At 44.2% G+C, this 18,993-nt stretch overlaps 1 protein-coding gene across 1 annotated transcript; it reads left to right on the forward strand.

Annotated features, from left to right (window-relative positions):
* The first annotated feature begins 308 nt into the window (after positions 1–308).
* casq1a (calsequestrin 1a) lies at positions 309–14,660 on the forward strand. The gene is made up of 11 exons (XM_087831549.1): positions 309–837; positions 4,035–4,128; positions 4,291–4,391; positions 4,555–4,666; positions 4,917–4,990; positions 9,491–9,621; positions 9,727–9,772; positions 9,877–9,931; positions 10,075–10,175; positions 10,301–10,375; positions 13,588–14,660. Exons 1-11 carry the CDS (start codon positions 601–603, stop codon positions 13,993–13,995), a joined length of 1,434 nt encoding a protein of 477 aa, XP_087687675.1. The 5' UTR covers positions 309–600; the 3' UTR covers positions 13,996–14,660.
* The last annotated feature ends 4,333 nt before the right edge of the window (positions 14,661–18,993 follow it).

Here is an 18,993-nt window from a genome sequence, read left to right on the forward strand (position 1 = left end):
TTATTTTTAGCTGGGATCCAAGCCTTCATCTTCACTTAATAAGGGAAAAGAATCCCTCATATTTGTACCCACCCCTAAATCCATCATATCAAAGTTCTCCTTCATCTGGCACAAAACGGACACACTCACACACCTATGTCCTATTCTATATGATGCCTTCTCTCTTTGCCCACACACCTCCTTCCATCTCCACAGCTGTCTGTGTATGTTCTGTGTTGCATGCAGAGAGCAGGTTGGTCATCTCCCCCTCACTCCACCCTCTTTCACTGGTTCCTAACATACACTCACGCACGCACACACACACAGAAAGCTGTCACCCCAGCCCTGCCTCATCTTCTCCATGCTTAATTACGTGCCACATAGGACCATGGTCACACCTATGTCAGACTAAGCCCAACCCCTCTTGCACCCTGAGCCCACTGCCAGTTGCCCATGTGGGGTTTTTAATAAGGCGGATGCAGGAGGCTGTCTTGCTCTCTTCTGGGTGACGCGGATTGGAAGGGGTTCTCCATACTTTCACCAAACTTTTTTTTTTCAATATTTTTCGCCGCTTTCATTTACTTTCTGAAACTGTAAATACATCCACATTAGAGAGGAGCCATGAAGTGGACCTGGGTGCTTGTAGTAGTCTTGCTGTCCTTTGGGAGCATTTCACTGGGCAAGGAGAGCTTGGACTTCCCTGACTACGATGGCAAGGACCGCGTTCACGACCTCAACGCCAAGAACTATAAGTCCGTGATGAAGAAGTATGACATTATGGTGGTGTACTACCATGACCATCCCGGATCCAGCCGCGCCGCCCAGAGACAGTTCGATATCGAGGAGTTGGCCCTTGAGGTGGGTTAAGATAAGAACTGTGGATAGATGGTGATGAGGAAGCTGTAATATTGGTACTTTATTCATGAGCACATATATGTGCTTTCAGCATATTTAACTGTGGTTTTAAAAAAATGGACTGAATAAACTCATTTCCTGTCAGTGACTTGCAAAGAGGAAGTTTTTATGGAGAAAAGGAGATAAGGCGGTAGAAAATAGCTTTGCTGGATTCAGAAATGCTGAGAAGTGAAGTCCCAAAAATGTGTCACAAGCCTACGGTGTGTCGTCATGTCGACCACCCTGAGGCAAAGAGCTGAGCTGTGAGGACCCAAGGTATCATTTATTTTGGCAAAGGCTGAGCCTGTGTAGAGGATGTGTGTCTGTTTGTGTGCGTCTTTGTGTGTTACTGTGTGTGAGGCAAGCAGTTGATGCACTTAACACTCCCTCATCCGATTGCTCATCAGGCCTCACGCCAGCCTGGTTCACATTCCCTATAAAAACACACTACATCCCTTTCCACACAAACTTTTCTGTTCACTTGTTTACTTATAGTTTACTTATAGTAAACAAGTAAACAAGTGAAAACCACATTCCATTTTCCAAGAAAAGTTCAATTTGTCACTTCAAGCAGCTGACTCCATGTTTGCAGACATGCTGATTATTTATACAGAGAGCAAAATTCATTTTTACACTATAACGATCACAGACACAATGCAGAACTAAGAGGTGCCCAGAGAACATTTGAAGACACACTTGATATTGTTTAAAGAAGCAGTTATTTGAGAACTGCACTGAACATTGCAGTTCTGAGAAACCAGGTTGATTTCTGATTTATGGCCTGCACTAGATCACGTAGCAACAGTATTATATGGCATTTGGCATGGCTAATGTACAGTGTAATGTCAAGGCTGCTACCCCATATGCTTGTTGCATTATTGTAATTTGCAAGCCTGGTTTGTTGACTCCTGTTTAATTTTTTTTTTTTTATGACAACTCTAGGCCAAAAAGGATCATATAAGGAACTCTCAACAGCCCCTAAAAATAAAAACTGTGACAAATATTCTAACTTTGCCTAAACAAATATAGCAGAAATTGTGTGCAACAGATCTCATCAGTAACCAAATCTCATGTGAACAAGACAAATGAAAAAGGATGAAGGGCTAAAAAAAATAGTAATGAATAGCAGTAATGAGGAAAATATTAATAGCAAATCAGACAGAGAGAGCAGGAGAGTGAGAGATACGAGAGGCTGCTCTCCTTGGCGAATCACATCAAGACCCTCTGGTGTCTGCGTATAGGGCACTGTTGCTCAGCCTTGGGGCTCCAGGCCAGCGCTTGAGGTACTGGCTCCAGTAGTGCCGGCTCAGCTCTGCGCTGTGATTGACACTTGCAGTACTGTACTTGTCAGCGGATCCCAGAGTACTGAGCATCACTGCCATCTCACCAAAATAGTCCCTGGGGCTGGTGTTGCTTCTGGTGCTATATTTATCCTGAGCTGCTTTTGTGGTGGGTTGAGCTCCAAAGGCTTGTGTTTCTCCTTCTGAATGTATTATGATTTACACTTAATGAAGCTTTATTTATGGTAAGAGGCAACTGCAAAAGGTGCAAACATTTCAGAGGTCAAGGAGCCCTGTGGGGGTTAGTGAAAGTCAAAACATGACATTGTGATGGTGATAATTAAGTGCTTTCGTCCATGCCGTTTGAACTTAGTTGATTTTGTTATTAAAGTGACCTCTCAGGTCTGTTACGAATGCTCTGTCAAGGGAAGCGCTGTAGACCAATGTAAGGAAAAGCACCTGCATTCTCCAGACAGATTGCAGGTGCTTTTACACTTAGACACTGACGGGGTGTCAGCAGGTCAGCCGCTAATCAGAAGGTCGGTGGTTCGATCCCAGGCTGCCTCCTGGCTGCATGCCAAATATCCTTGGGCAAGATACTAACCCCATGTTTGCCTACTGGTGGTGGTCAGAGGGCCCAATGGGCCCAGTGTCCGGCAGCCTCGCTCAAAATGAGCAGATACAGTCAGGTGCTGCACCAGCTGAATATCACTACAGTCTGTAACATCTCAGCCAAGAACAAAAACTGAAAGAAATGTACAGCTGCAGTGCACGCAGACATGAAGCTATGAAATCCCACCCCAGATACTGAGCCTGCTGGTTTAACTTTACATGTAGTTGGGGAGGTTCAATTACTCTGAGCAAATGATCTCACCCATGTCACATCAAATACACATTCAGAACACCCAAGCTCCAAAAACAACTTTGCATGTTTCAGATTAGGAGGAGCAGGCAGACATAGTTTGTTTTTGCTTTACATACTACATACTACTACTAACTAATTTAATTTTACATACTTTAAAGACATTTGCAAAAAAAAAATTATCTGGGTAAAAATAATGTGCTTTATTCAAATGGACATTTAGTGAAATTCACTACTAGGTACTACCAAAAGAATGTATACATGTATATATTTTTTGGGGGGCTAAATATGTTTATAGACTAAATATAGCCTGTAAATATATGCCACAAAGTAAATGTGATATATACAACGATGAAGCATTAATCCATTTGCCTGTAAGAAGTTTTATTTTAGTCTGTGTAAATGCCAAAAGGGCACAGTCTGCAAAAAAGGTATAGTGCAATGAAGGGAATAAGTCTGTATGATGTGTAACTTAAAACTAAGCTGCAAAATTTAAACTATTTCACTGTGCTCCACTCATCCAAAACTCCAGTCAGGTTAAAAGAAATTCAGAGAATTATCTGCACAACAAACTGCAGGACAGCCTGGTTGGGCTAACTATTTATGCCAGTAAAGCAGCTGCTCAAGATTTCAGACACCAGTGTGCATGTATGTGCGCGTGTGTGTCTGCGAGAGTTTGTGTGCACTGTTTACCCTTCAAATGGACTGAGACAGCTCTCAAACAACTTCCTCAATGCAGCTGAGCTGCAAGTGTGATGCTGTCATTGGTGGACCCAACTGTCAGTCACAAGGTTCAAGTTTCATACAGATTTAGAAAGTGCATAAGCGGCGCTCTGAAAAGCAGGCTTTTATGGTAATGAAACTACTGAGTGAGACAACTTTGTCAAAAGGTGTAAATAATAGTGTAGGGGTGTAATAGTGTAGCCTTCCAAATGAGTAAAACACACTATCCCACCACCCCACCCTTTTTTGTGTTGAACTAATAAATTGTTTAATTATTTATGTGCAATGTTTTACAGCTTGCAGCCCAGGTCCTGGATGAGTTTGAAGATGAAGATATTGGAGTTGGTCTCATTGATGCAAAGCACGACAAGGCTGTTGCAAAGAAATTAGGTAAATACAGCTGCAGGCAGTTGGTACATGGCTTATTGTGCAAAAGTCAGACTAGCCAAACTATCACAGTTAAGTTACTGTAACAGAAGTTAGCTGAAATATAATCTGAGCTAACCTGTCCAAAAGCCGCATGGTTAAACACAAAATGTTCTTTCCCCTTAGGCCTTGACGAGTCTGACAGCATCTTCGTCTTCGTAGACGATGAAGTCATAGAATATGATGGCGAGCTTGCAGCTGACACTCTTGTGGAGTTCATCTATGATGTTCGTGAGGATATAATCTCCCAGTTAATAGCCTGCCTTATTTTAGCAATAAAATCTCTAAATACTCATTTTGCTTCCTTTGAAGATGACCCACAGAGCTTTATTCCAGTTTATTCTCCTGTCTGTCATCTCTGTTGTCTCTCCCTTTTCTCCTTTTCCACAGGTTCTCGAGGACCCTGTGGAAATAATTGACAACAGTAAGGAACTAAAAGGCTTTAAAAACATCGAAGAGGACATCAAATTGGTGGGCTACTTTAAGAGTCACAAGTCAGAACGTAAGAATCCTGTGATACTGTAATGTCATGATAGCCTGTATTGTTTTTAGATAATTCCACATCAAGCAAATTAAACAGCATCCTAACTCTAGGATAATTATCAGAGTGTTTTCATTGCAGTTGCTACTATTTGATTTAAGTGAGCACACAAAAACACCAGTAATGATGAGAACAAGAAGTCTACATTCTTAGATATTTCATACATATAGCAATCTACTGAAACAACTTGATGGATGCCTTTAAATTTCAGATTTTGACGCTTTTGCTGATGCTGCTGAAGAGTTCCATCCACACATCCTGTTCTATGCCACATTCAATCCCAAGGTGAGTAATCAAAGTAAGTTACTTGAGGCTACTATGTGATTAGTCTAGTTTCAGCTTTTGTAATAGCACAACTGATAAAGCTAAAGTCTTTTGAGCACTACGGATATGGGGATTGTTTTTGTAAGGATGATCAGACTCAAAAATTTAACTCAAACATAGAAACATTAAAATGAATTTCTTGGAAGCTGTATATTTGCTTGCGTGTTTTAATTAGCTGAAAACTTTTTTTTTTTTTAAAGTGGCAGAGGGCCCAAGATTGAACTCTGAGGCACTCCATATTTTTATGTATCCAGTTTTTATGTGCAACTATAAATACAAAAGCTTTCTAAAAGAAAAATCTGAAAAATATTTTAAACAAGAATTTTAGATTGCCCCTCCCTTTTTTTCCTCCCAATCCTCGGCTGCCTCCCTCTTCCCGCTCCAACACACCCACCCACACAAGTAGGGCATTGGGGTGCGAGTGTGTCACCAGGGTGCAGGGGAGGGTATAGAGTTTGTTTGGGGAGTGTGATTGTGTGTACAGTGTCCATGTATGTCTATCCCTACGTTGGGTGAGTGCTGAGTATTTGTATATGTGTGCATGAGGGTGGGAATGCATGTTTGTGCTTGTGTGTGCCTGTTTGTCTGTGTCTATATGTCAGGTTGGATCTTACACTCCACCTCTCTGGGAACTCCCAGGCCCTCCAAAGGCCTATCTCCCCTCACCACACTCCCTGCCGGTAACTGATGCCCTCAGGGGTCGGTGCGTTGGTGGTTCTTGGTGTCCGGGGCTGGGCGCTCAGGTATGTACCAGCTCACTCCCGGTGACTACTTGGCGGGGCCTGGTGCCTGTTGCTTGGTCAGGCCTCTTCCGGGGCAAAGGGGGCCCTCGGGCCTCCGGCCTCTGGGCCTGCGGCTCAGTACACTCTGGCACAGCTGGCTGCCGGCAGAGCCGGCGGGCACGCCACTGCAGCCCCCTCTGGCTTCTGCTCCATGGCTACTGGGTGACCCCTCATCTGGGGCTCTCCTCAGCTCTCCCCAGGAGGGTGGCACAGATGCCCCTCCGATGCCCCTCCGATGGTCCTCCTTGGGCTCTCGCACTCTGGGGCCTGGATCTCCTCCATGCCTGCTTCATGCCCTGGGGGATGGGGCTATGGCTCTCTACATCCTCTAGCAGACCCATACATGGGAAAACCTTTTGAATACAAGCACCTGATCCACACAGGTGTGCACACGGGTGTTCACTGTTCATAGACATAAACTACACCTTTATTGGCTGCTATTTCCAAGCACATTGTGCGCTGTCGGTCCTGCTTGCTACACAACAACATTCAATATTTAGTATTTACTGCTGTTTACACTTAGCTAGATTAACGTGATGGTGTTGTGTTTAGTATGTTGCTCTGTTTTTTTGCTTGTTTTCTCTTCTTTTTCTCTCAACAGGTGATCCAGGAGATTTTTTTTCTCTTCTTTCTCTTTTTAAGTGCCCTTTCTCACTGCCCCTCTTCCCTTCTGTTTTTCTTTTCCTTCCTCTTTCTTTCTCCCTTTCCTATCCCTCAGTCATGTCTGTCCCGTCTGTAACAACGGAAAATAAAATAAAATAAATAATAACAACAAAGGTCGATCAAATGGACCAATACGGCAAGGCCATGATGATCCATTTGGCAAAGTAAATCCATTGGGTATCCTTGTTGGTCTTCAGACAACAATTCTGACGGCTAAAGAACCAAATGGGAGACGCAAAAAGAAAAAAAAAATTAAGCTCTTGTGACGGTCGTATAGGGATCGAATGGCCCGTTGCAATGGGCCAGACACCCCATACTCCCGCAACACCTCCCACAGGACACCCCGAGGGACACAGTCGAATGCCTTCTCCAAGTCCACAAAACACATGTACACTGGTTGGGCAAACTCCCATGCACCCTCAAGTATCCTTGAGAGGACAAAGAGCTGGTCCAGTGTTCTGCAACCAGGACGAAAACCGCATTGTTCCTCCTGTATCCGAGGTTCGACTAACGGACGAACTCTCCTCTCCAGCACCCTGGCATAGACTTTCCCAGGGAGGCTGAGATGTGTGATCCCCCTGTAGTTGGAACACACCCTCCGGTCCCCCTTCTTAAAGATGGGGACCACCACCCCGGTCTGCCAGTCCAGGGGTACTGCCCCTGATCTCCACGCAACATTGTATAGGCGTGTCAACCAGGACAGCCCTACAACGTCCAGAGCCTTCAAGAACTCGGGGCGGACCTCATCAACACCAGGGGCTCTGCCACCAAGGAGTTGTTTAACTGCCTCAGTGACCTCGCCTCCGGAAATTGGCGGGTCATCCCCCTAATCCCCAGACTTGGCTTCCTCCTCGGAAGACGTATCAGTGGGATTAAGGAGTTCCTCGAAGTATTCCTTCCACCGCCTGACAATTTTCTCAGTCGAAGTCAGCAGCGCTCCGCCAGCACTATACACAGTGCAGGTAGAGCACCGCTTTCCCCTCCTGAGATGCCTGACGGTTTGCCAGAATCTCTTCGAGGTAGTCCGAAAGTCTTTTTCCATGGCCTCTCCGAACTCCTCCCACACCCGAGTTTTTGCTTCAGCCACTGCCCGAGCCGCATTCCACTTGGCCGGTCGATGCCTGTCAGCTGCCTCCGGAGTCCCACAGGCTAACCAAGCCCCATAGGACTCCTTCTTCAGCCTGGTGGCTCCCTTCACCTCTGGTGTCCACCATTTGGTTCGGGGATTACCACCACGGCAGGCACCAACCACCTTGCGGCCACAGCTCAATGCAGCAGCTTCAGCAATGGAGGTGCTGAACATGGTCCATTCGGACTCAATGACCCCAGTCTCCCTCGGAATGCTGTTGAAGCTCTGCCGGAGGTGTGCGTTGAAGATCTCACAGACTGGGGCCTCTGCTAGACGTTCCCAGCACACCCTCACTACACGTTTAGGTGCACCAGGTCTGTCCAGCGTCCTCCCCCGCCACCTGATCCAACTCACCACCAGGTGGTGATCAGTTGACAGCTCAGCCCCTCTTCGATTTGTCACCAATTCTGTTCATAATTTTTATGGACAGGATTTCTAGGCGCAGCCAAGTGGTGGAGGGCTTTCACTTCGGTGGCCTCAGAATCTCATCTCTGCTTTTCACGGATGATGTGGTTCTGTTGGCTTCATCGGGTGATGGCCTCCAGCTCGCACTGGAACGGTTCGCAGCCGAGTGTGAAGCAGCGGGAATGAGGATCAGCACCTCCAAATCTGAGGCCATGGTTCTCAGCCGGAAAAGGGTGGAGTGCCCACTCCGGGTCGGGGATAAGTTCCTGCGCCAAGTGGAGGAGTTTACGTATCTCGGGGTCTTGTTCGCGAGTGATGGGAGAAGGGAGCCGGAGATCGACAGACGGATTGGTGCTGCAGCTGCAGTAATGCGGACGCTGCACCGGTCCGTCGTGGTGAAGAGGGAGCTGAGTGTAAAAGCGAAGCTCTCAATTTACCAGTTGATCTACGTCCCTACCCTCACCTATGGCCACGAGATGTGGGTAGTGACCGAAAGAACAAGATCGTGGATACAAGCGGCAGAAATTAGCTTCCTCTGAAGGGTGGCTGGCCTCTCCCTTAGAGATAGGGTGAGAAGTTCAGCCATCCGGGAGGGGCTCAGAGTAGAGCCGCTGCTCCTCCACATCGAAAGGAGCAAGCTGAGGTGGTTTGGGCATCTGACAAGGATGCCTCCTGGGCACCTCCTGGGTGAGGTGTTCCGGGCATGTCCCACCAGGAGGAGGCCCCGGGGCAGACCCAGGACACGCTGGAGAGATTATGGAGAGACCCTGGATAAGCTGGAGGAGGTGGCTGGAGAGAGGGAGGTCTGGGCTTCTCTGCTTAAGCTGCTGCCCCCGCGACCCAGCCCCGGATAAATCGGATAAAGATGGATGAATGGATGGAAGAATTTTAGATGCATCTTAAATTGCATCGTTTTGAAGATTAAAGTTATGGTTACATAATTATTTGTCCATCATGTGATCATCACGCAAGAAATAAAAACACTGTGTGATTACCAGTATTTGTGAAGCCATTGAATCAGGGGGCGAGCCTTTCCAAGGTATCCTTAATCAATTCATTCAAGTTAGTGAGGCCTAAGTGATCTTTCATATATCTAAATATCAGACAGATCTTCCACTAAGATGTTAAGTATATGTTAAGTAAAGCATTTTACACTGTTGTTTCTCTTCCACCCATTGTACACTCACAGATCAGTGGTGGTGAAAAGCGCAGAGTAAGGTACTAGCTGAACTGCTAAATGGAGTGACTTAGGCTTGCAGTGTTTTGCTCAAGTACATTTTAACATATGGATTGAAACATCAACCCTGCAATTAGTCACAAATCTTGGCTAACTTACTAAACACAAATATACAAAAAAAAAACAAAAACAAAGTTAATAACACTTTTCTTTTTTGTTAAGCAAAAACAAATAATAAATAATAAACCATCAATATATCCTTTATGGTCAGATGAGGCTTTGAGTTCTTTGGCCCTGTCTTACAGGTCGCCAAGGCTCTGGACCTGAAGCTCAATGAGGTGGACTTCTATGAACCATTTATGGATGAACCAATTGTTGTCCCAGGAAAACCTTACTCTGAGAAGGAACTGGTGAAATTCATTGAAGCTCACGACAGGTAAGTCCTATTTTTGCCACATTAGAAGGATCTCGAGAGGTACAAGCTTCATGATCTGAGTTCCAAGTAAAGGGCATTAAGATTTGAGTAATCTTTGCTTGTTAGACCAACCCTGAGGAAGCTGCAGCCCCACAACATGTACGAGATCTGGGTGAGAAATTATAAACTTGAATTATATTTCCTAGACATAACTTTAATAAGATTGCAACCTACTGTTTTACAGTTTCCCTGAAATTCCGGCCTTTTTTCCCACAGGAAGATGATGTTGGTGGTGAACATATTATTGCCTTTGCAGAGGAGTCTGACCCAGGTAAAGGAATCTTAAATGAAGTATAAAAACATATATGAGCATCTGTAATGACAGTTGTTTCTGATCATCCTGTAATGCTGTTTAGTTTTTGTTATTTAGATAGCTGTTTAGCTTAGACTGCGATGTACTTTTCCACTACTCAGACGGTTTCGAGTTCCTGGAGATTCTAAAGGACGTTGCCGAGGATAACACTGACAACCCCAACCTCAGCATTGTCTGGATCGACCCTGATGACTTCCCTCTGGTAACAATATGAAGCAGTGTAATATGCTCTTTAGAAACAAGAGGCTGTGAGGCACTCTGCACAGTTTTACTAACAGCAGTTGGGTTGATAACAGCAACTAATATTTTGCTTACTTTCCCCTGCAGCTCCTGCCACACTGGGAAAAGACTTTTGGAATTGACCTGTCACACCCACAGATTGGTGTTGTTGAAGCTGATGATGTAAGTAATATTTTGAGTATGACCTTATTACCAAATTCAAAACATTTCTTTGTATTGTTCCTCTGATGTACTGTTATAGGGGAGACCGGGGATAGTTGTAACGTGGGTCAGTTGTAACACTTCCAATATCTCCAATCAGGGCTAAGTTTCAAATGATGTGACTCATCCTGTGCATGCCCAATTCATTTCTGCTATCACATGTGAAAAATCAGCACATTTTGTCAAACACAGACAATTTAACACGAAAAAAAGTAATTTGTATACCAAAAAGTAAGTTTTTCTACTTTATTTCAATTTCTAATAGCATTATCTGCTTTGCAGTTAAACTCATCAAACTTAAATTATGTTATTTGTATGTCTACGGGGATATATTCTGTGTAGGTCTTTAGTGCTAATGTTTTAGCCGTTGGCTGTAATGTTAGCTAGTTCATGGCTATAGGAGTCTGGGTCAGTTGTAACAGCAACAGTCTGGGTTAGTTGTAACAATAATGCAGATGTTACAACTTACCACACTATTACTTTAACTTATATTAAACAAGTTGGGGCAACGACATCAGCAGAGAGAGGTTCACTGGTCGCTTTTGTATATGCGGTTAATGCCATTGGCAACACAATTCCTCCACTGTTTGTGTTCCCACACATTCGTTATGCAGACCACTGTGTCAGAGATGGACCAGTAGGAAGTATTGGTAGTGGAAATAAATCAGGATGGGTGCAAGAAACAGATTTCCTCATCTTTCTAAAGCACTTTGCAAACCACACCAAGGACAGCCATGATAAAAAGTAATGGAATTGCGATGCTGGTGAACAACTACATTTTTTCAGCTTCATTGTTATGTTCATTGGTGCAAGAGTTGTAGGTTATAATGCCCACTGAGCCAATGAGGCCAAACTCAAGGAAGACCAACCAAAATTAATGAAATATTCAGTTGCAGAAAATTCCATAATTTGTCTTTTTTGGGGGGTTGGAATATGTTCAAAAGCTAGATTTCTGCATTCTGTCACACACACACACAGCTACATAAATGGCTCTAAGTGCATTCATGTGTTGAATAAACAAAAATTACATGTTAATGTTTTGTTAGTACCCTTATTTCATTGTGTTACATTTCACCCCAGGATATGTTACAACTAACCCAGACTATGGGGTTAATTGTAACATTTCACTCTTTGTGTTTGAGACCATACCATGCAATGGGTAATTGTGCTGCAGAGAAAATAGCTGCACTATTTAATAGCCGAGACATGTAAATACTTTGCATTACATTTTGAATCCACTACCTTAAAAGAGCTCTAATTTACAGACAGAAATGTCAAAAATGTTACAACTATCCCCGGTCTCCCCTACATTCTTTTTATAGTTCAATTCAATTCAGATCGAATTCAGATTTCTTTATACAGCACCAAATCACAATAACTGTCGCCTATTATTAAAGGTTACGCCCCTAGTCTAGGCGTGTAGAGACGCACATAAGATTGGAGGAGAGAGAGACAAATAGCCGCCCTGGTTCCCAAGCCAAACATTCAAAACCAGTTGTGAGTAAAAAAGGTGATTTTATTGAAGGTAATGAAGCATAGCTCCAGGGTGAACTTAGGCCAAAATAATAAACAAAACCAACTAAGTCCCACCAGAGAAAACTAACTAAACCCTAAGAAAGAAACAGAACAAACAAATGACAATACTAACCCTCGCTCCCTAACCCGGGAAACAGGAGAAAACTGTTCCAAAGAAAAAGGCGGCTCACCCCTTCCGCTTCAGCCTAAGGGTGCCTAAGCACTAATACAGCAGGAGCGGCTCTCACAGATCACGCTCACACAAATACACAGCAAAAGTATAGGCTGGAAACCAGGGTCAGGACCGCATTGGCTGTCAAACTACTCGCTCGCTCGCTCCACTCTCTCTCTCCGGCGGGAGCTGTCAGAGCGGCTTTTTGAACGCGACCACGTGTTCCACGGTCCAATCAGCTGCTCCCTACTCTTCATTAGGGGAGGGACCTGCAAAGAGTCTTAAGCACAGTAAAGAGACACAGAACAAAACAGTGTTCTTATGGGCACAGCCGTAACAGCTTTATATTGTAAGTTAACGACCCTAAAGTAATATAGAGAAAACCCCATCAAACCACCCCCTATGAGCAAGCACTTGGCAACAGTGGGAAGAAAAAACTCCCTTTTAACAGGAAGAAACTTCCAACACTACCAGGCTAGGGGAAGTGCAGCCATCTGCCATGACCAATGAGGAGAGATTAGTTATTAATTTGTAATAATTTGTTCATTTTCAATGTAATATTTTTATTCTTAGACTCTAGATCATCCTTATGTCAGATACACTTTAACTATGAACTTTCTCAGTTAATGGTGTATCTGATACAAGCTATTTTAGTTTCATTTTTGGAAAAGTTAGTATTTATTAAACCTTTTGACATTAAAAAAATGTATCAACTTATTGCTTTATAATGTTTATTAATGTTTTGTGGGAGAAAATTACAATGATGATGAAGAAGTCTCAAAAATTTTCAAAAACTCACGTATCAAATAAGCTGCACTTGGCATTAAGGCCACCAACCTAAGCTTGCTTTGTTTGGCTCTCACAAAGAGAAAGACCTGAGAGCCGGTGGGAGGGGTTGTGGTCAGAGCCAGTGGTATCTGTCTCAGATAACCAAATAAGCAAATCCTCTCTTTGACATCACACAGAGCCAAGACTAGAAAGAAATGTTTGAAACTGAGGGAGTATGAAGCTGGGATTTTGGCTTACATGGATTACAACAGTCATTTTTATTGTTAGTGTCCACTGTGGCACACCAATGCTGTACCTGACCACATAGTTCACTCAGTACACTTTTTATTTGGTTCGTGGTTCTTTCTGCACACGGCCACAGCTTTTCAGTTGTGTCCCACACACACACAACAACCCCACCCTCAGGTCCCGGCACGTGTCATGCAGGGGAGGCATGATGAACTGATGGAGCTCTGGTGTGTCAGCCTCCCCTGCAGCCGCACCACAAACCACGCCCAGCCACATCCACTAATGTAACAGCTTACACTTGACAGAAAAAAGGGAGGCATATGGCCATGGTTCATTCAAGTTTAGGCTCATCGTGTCTAGGTACCCTGAACAACAGCGTTCCATTGGACCATAAAACCAGTGGTTCGCAGACTTTCACCTTTTCAGAGAATCCACAACAGAGCAGTTATTGTTGGTTTTTTGCTCCCAGGCTGACAGCGTGTGGCTGGACATGGATGACGGTGAGGACCTGCCCTCTGCAGATGAGCTGGAGGACTGGCTCGAGGATGTTCTGTCAGGTGAAATCGATCCTGATGACGATGATGACGATGACGATGATGACGACGATGATGACGACGATGACGATGACGACGACGATGACGACGATGATGATGACGACGACGATGATGACGACGACGACGATGATGACGACGACGATGATGACGACGATGATGACGACGATGATGATGATGACGACGACGACGATGATGACGACGACGATGATGATGACGACGACGATGATGATGACGACGATGATGACGACGACGACGACGATGATGACGATGACGATGACGATGACGACGATGATGATGATGACGACGACGATGATGATTATTAAACAATTAAGTCATAAATTACTTTTCAAGTCTGACCAATGCAGTTTCAAGACTCAGCGTCACTAACTCTGTCATATCATCCTTTCTTGAAACCAGTTATCATGTTGATATCTCATCTTCTCATCACCCTCCCTCTGCATCACATCAGAACATTATTCCAGTAATCATTTGACCCTCTCACCTCCATATCCTCTAATCCTCCATGTAACAAAGTACTAAGATGCCACAGTGCCTTTATCCCCACATGTAAAAATTTAAAAAAATTATTTGAAACCTTGCAATCTACTTCTATTGATTTTTATACTATTAAAGTGTTTATTTTCCTAATACTGGAAGGGTTGCATTGTTTTATGCATTATGTCTGAATCCATCTGTGGAGTCTGTTGCCGTCTGAATGTGTATTATTTATGTTCACTTCGTTTCTTGTTTTCCCCACAACCGAAACGACTGAGGTCAGATCCTAGGGTGCTAACAAGCTTTTGTTACAGGTCTTGAATATCACCAGCCTACTCTGTAAAATCAATGTAATGCTGTACACTGAATGTGCTGTACATCATATGGATGTTTTCTACGATGATGAATTATGACAACAGCCATATTCTATTTTTGTAACAAGAGGAATTTAACGTACTGTGAAGTCTTAAATAAATGACAGCTTGGACGGAAACCTCACTACTGTATAGTTTTTAAAGATGTGTATGCGTGTGTGCATGTGTGAAATATACACGATAGCAAGTCATGAATTCTCATCCTCATCATGAAAACAATCTGAGGAGTTCTTCATCTCATCAAGTGTGCTTAGACTAAATAGGTACAAAGAAATCACTCTCAGCACTTAAAGCTACAGTGTTAAAATATTACTAAAGAAGATACAGTTTTGATAGTTGCCACTTCATTAGGTACACTTCAATGTTGACATGATAGCATCATGCAGTTGCTGGTGTTACGGATTCCAATATTGGGGATGGATACAAGAGGAAAACCAAAATAACAACACTGGTCCGGCCAGGTCAAGTCAAACGATGATTTAATGAACACACGCGTGGGAGATGGACACCATACAGCATCAGATCTCAAAATGGTGGAGCCTTGGTCAAACTCTTATAGCCTCTAGTGGCCCCCACCTAATCATAAAAGCCTAAACATTCACATTCTTTCTCACACAGCGCCCAAGCTACGACCTTGGCTCCCTGTTTATCTGCTCCTGCTGAGATGGGGCAGAATGCTCTGTTCTCTTCTAACCATACAAATAAGGCGATGACTTTCTGCAAACAGTATTTCTTATAACTCAGCAGTATAATGCATCATAAAACAATATCATTCATTCACAATAAATCAGCAGTCTAATGTAATGCAGATCAGTTTAACAAATGTAATAGTTATCACCTTCTTCTAATTCAGGAGAATAATGCAAACTAAAACTACATAATAATTCACAATCTTTAATTAGGGGTCTAACATGGCATAAAATAATATTATAATCCAACACTGGAGATTTGTTGACTGCACATCCATGATCCAAATCTACCACTCCTCTACATTGCAGAGGTGCTCTACTGGACTGAAATCTAGTGACTGTGGCCATTTGAGTACAATGAACTCACTGTCATGTTCAAAGAACCAGTTTGAAATGACCTGAGCTTTGTGACATGGCACATTATTCTCGAAGCAACCTTCAGATGAGTACACTGTGGTCATAATATGGTTACCACCAATACTCAGGTAGGTTGTCATGTTTAAATGATTCTCAGCTGGTACCAAGGGGCAGAAAATTTGCCATGATGATACTAGACCTTCCTCTAGTCAGCCACCTCCTCCAGCTTGTCCAGCCGAGAGATATAATCTCACCAGCGTACCCTGGGTCTGCCCAGGACACACTGGTGGTGGGACATGCCCAGAACACCTCACCCAGGAGGCGCCCAGGAGGCATCCTTGTCAGATGCCCGAACCACCTCAATTGGCTCCTTTTGATGTGGAGGAGCAGCGGCTCTACTCTGAGCCCTTCCTCAATGGCTGAACCTCTCACCCTATCTCTAAGGGAGAGGCCAGCCACCCTTCGGAGGAAGTTCATTTCTGCCTTCGAACAGCCTGTAGCAATGGGCAAGACACCCCATACTACCGAAGCACCTCCCACAGGAGACTCCGAGGGACACGGTCTAATATCTTCTTCAAGTCCACAAAACACATGTAGACTGGTCGGGCAATCTCCCATGCACCCTCAAGTATCCTTGAGAGGACAAAGAGCTGGTCTGTTGTTCCACAACCAGGATGAAAACCGCATTGTTCCTCCTGTATCCGAGGTTTGACTAACGGATGGACTCTTCTTTCCAGCACCCTGGCTGAGACTTTCCCAGGGAGGCTGAGGATTGTGATCCCTGTATGGTTGGAACACACACTCCAGTCCCCTTCTTAAAGCTGGTAACCACCACCCGGTCTACCAATCCAGAGGTACCGCCCCTGATCTCGTGTTCAGATCCGAGAGGTCATTCCTTCCAATCACACCCCTCCAGCTCTCACTGTCATTGCCCACATGAGCATTGAAGTCTCCCAGTAGGACAACAGAGTCCCCAGGCGGAGCACCCTCAAGCAACCTGACCGGGGACTCCAAGAAGGCTGGGTACTCTGAACGGTCACTCGGAGCATAAGCGCAGATGACAGTCAGGACCCATTCCCCGACCCAAAAGGCACAGGGAACAAATCCTAATCCTAGGGAACAAACCCCAGTGTACAGTCAGTGAGCCGAGGGGATACTAGGATACCCAGCCCCTCCAGACTGAGATAGAGTCCCTCCCCTCTGCAGGAGACTGGTTCCAGAGCCCAAGCAGTGTATTGAGGTGACCCCAACTATATCTAGTGGGTACCTCTCGACCTTACGCACTAACTTGGGCTCCTTCCCCACCAGAGAAGTGACATTCCATGTCCCAATTGCTAGTCTTGGTACCTGGGGATCGCTCTGCCAGGGCCTCCGCTTCTGGCCACCGCCCACCAGACAATGCACCCGACCCCTACGCCGCCTTCTGCGGGTGTTGGGCGCCTGCAGGAGGATGGACCCACAGCCCGAAAAAGGGAGATGCATACCCTCAGTCACCCTCCCCAGTCCCAGCTCCAGGGCGGGGCCCCCGTAAACCCTATCCCAGGTGGCATGAACTGTTCCCTTGATGTTCTACTCATGGGGGTCTTCTGAATCACTCCTTGTCTGGTCCCTCACCCAGGACCAGGACACAGCCCCTGGGATCCCTGGGACACACAAAACTCCTCCACCACGATAAGGTAGTGATTTACAGAGGTGGGATAGAAAAATATTTTGGGGGAATTCAAAGGGTTTAGGGCAGGGGTCCCCAATCCCAGTCCATGAGGGCCGGTGTCCCTAAAGGTTTTAGATGTGTCCTTGATCCATCACAGCTGATTTAAATGGATAAATTACCTTCTCAACATGTCTTGAAGTTCTCCAGAGGCCTGGTAATGAACTAATCATGTGATTCAGGTGTGTTGACCCAGGGTGAGATCTAAAACCTGCAGGGACCTGGCCCTCGTGGACTGGGATCGGGGACCCCTGGTTTAGGGGATTAAATTCTCTTTGAGGATTTTCAGCTTGATTCCCTGTGGGAGTATTAGAGGTCAAGCTACTAAAAAGATATCTCCAGTGATGAAGAGGTAGACTTGATAAGTTAAAATATATTGATGGACTCTATTTTGCCCCCTTCTGTTTTGTATTTCCTGTGTGCTTCTGTGCAGAGTCAGTGTGAACTTGAAAAAGCTTTCTTTCAAGAATGAAAACATAGCGTTACTCTGGGATGGTGGCTGTACTAAAAGATAAAACCAGAGTGAATTATGTTTATGATGAGCACTAATTACACTGTGGCAACGAACCAGAAACATTGCCATAATATTTTCATACTCCAGCCTACCTGTTTGTGCAAGGGCACGAGGTCTTTAAGAGCATACACCCTGTGTATCCTGTTTTGACTGGCGGGAGGGATAACGGTGGGACAGAAAAATTACATTTTTGTTTATATGAGAGTCCTGGGTGTGTCTAAAATCTGTAATAAAACTCTGATTTCAGTTTATTTCTGAAATTCCTCTTACAGGAACACCATGGAGAGCCACTTTAAAACTATAAGCGCTAAGCCACAATGTTATAACCACCTACCAATCAATGTTAAGGTCCCTAAAGTGCAGTGAATCCTTTGGACCAGGCTTATTTTGTCACGTCCCACAGAAGCAGAATCAGGTCAGAACATGAGGAGTTTTGAAGCATGGGCGAACACTTCATGTTCTTTTTCAGGTTCCTCGAGCCATTCCTAAACAGTTATTGTCTTGTGTTAGCAGTATCCTGTTGCCAGAAGCCACATTGACACAATGAATGTTGACCTTTTAGTGGCTTTAATCTTGTGGCTGATCAATGTATATATTAGAGCTGATCAGAAGCTGATTATGGATAGTCACTTTATTAAACACCATCAAAAAGAAGAAGCAAGAAGGTTGGACATAATCCAGGAGGAAGTTTTGAGATGTGATGTACTGACAAAGCTGTTCCAGAATTCTTTATTTCTAAGTTTTATTTAACTAAGTAAAATTTTGGTTATCAAAACTGTCCATTATCTGTCAGTCACCTCTCTTTTGTCTGAGCTTAACTCATGGAAACAGTATATGCAAATCATATTAACAAGTAAGGCAATGTTGAGATTCAAAATAAAAATGAAACTGCACATGGACACAAAAAACAGAAAAGGGTGGGATAATTAGGGAAAATGAGGAACATTTAATATAGAATTAAAACAAATGAGAGGAATACAGATATAGGAATACAGAATAGATATACCAGGGGAAGATTGCAGTATTTTCACATTACATCCGCAAAAAAGGCAGATGCTCAGATATTTTTAGGGGAAATTGCATATTACAGTTTTCAGCAATTGTTTACACACTTTCCTGAAAGAATGCCTCGTATTGTCAGAGCTCTACACACAAATAAAAAACACACACACACAAAACGGGCA

Source organism: Neolamprologus brichardi, chromosome 18, assembly GCF_056152115.1.
Source record: "Neolamprologus brichardi isolate AB-2024 chromosome 18, ASM5615211v1, whole genome shotgun sequence".
NCBI classification, from domain to species: domain Eukaryota; kingdom Metazoa; phylum Chordata; class Actinopteri; order Cichliformes; family Cichlidae; genus Neolamprologus; species Neolamprologus brichardi.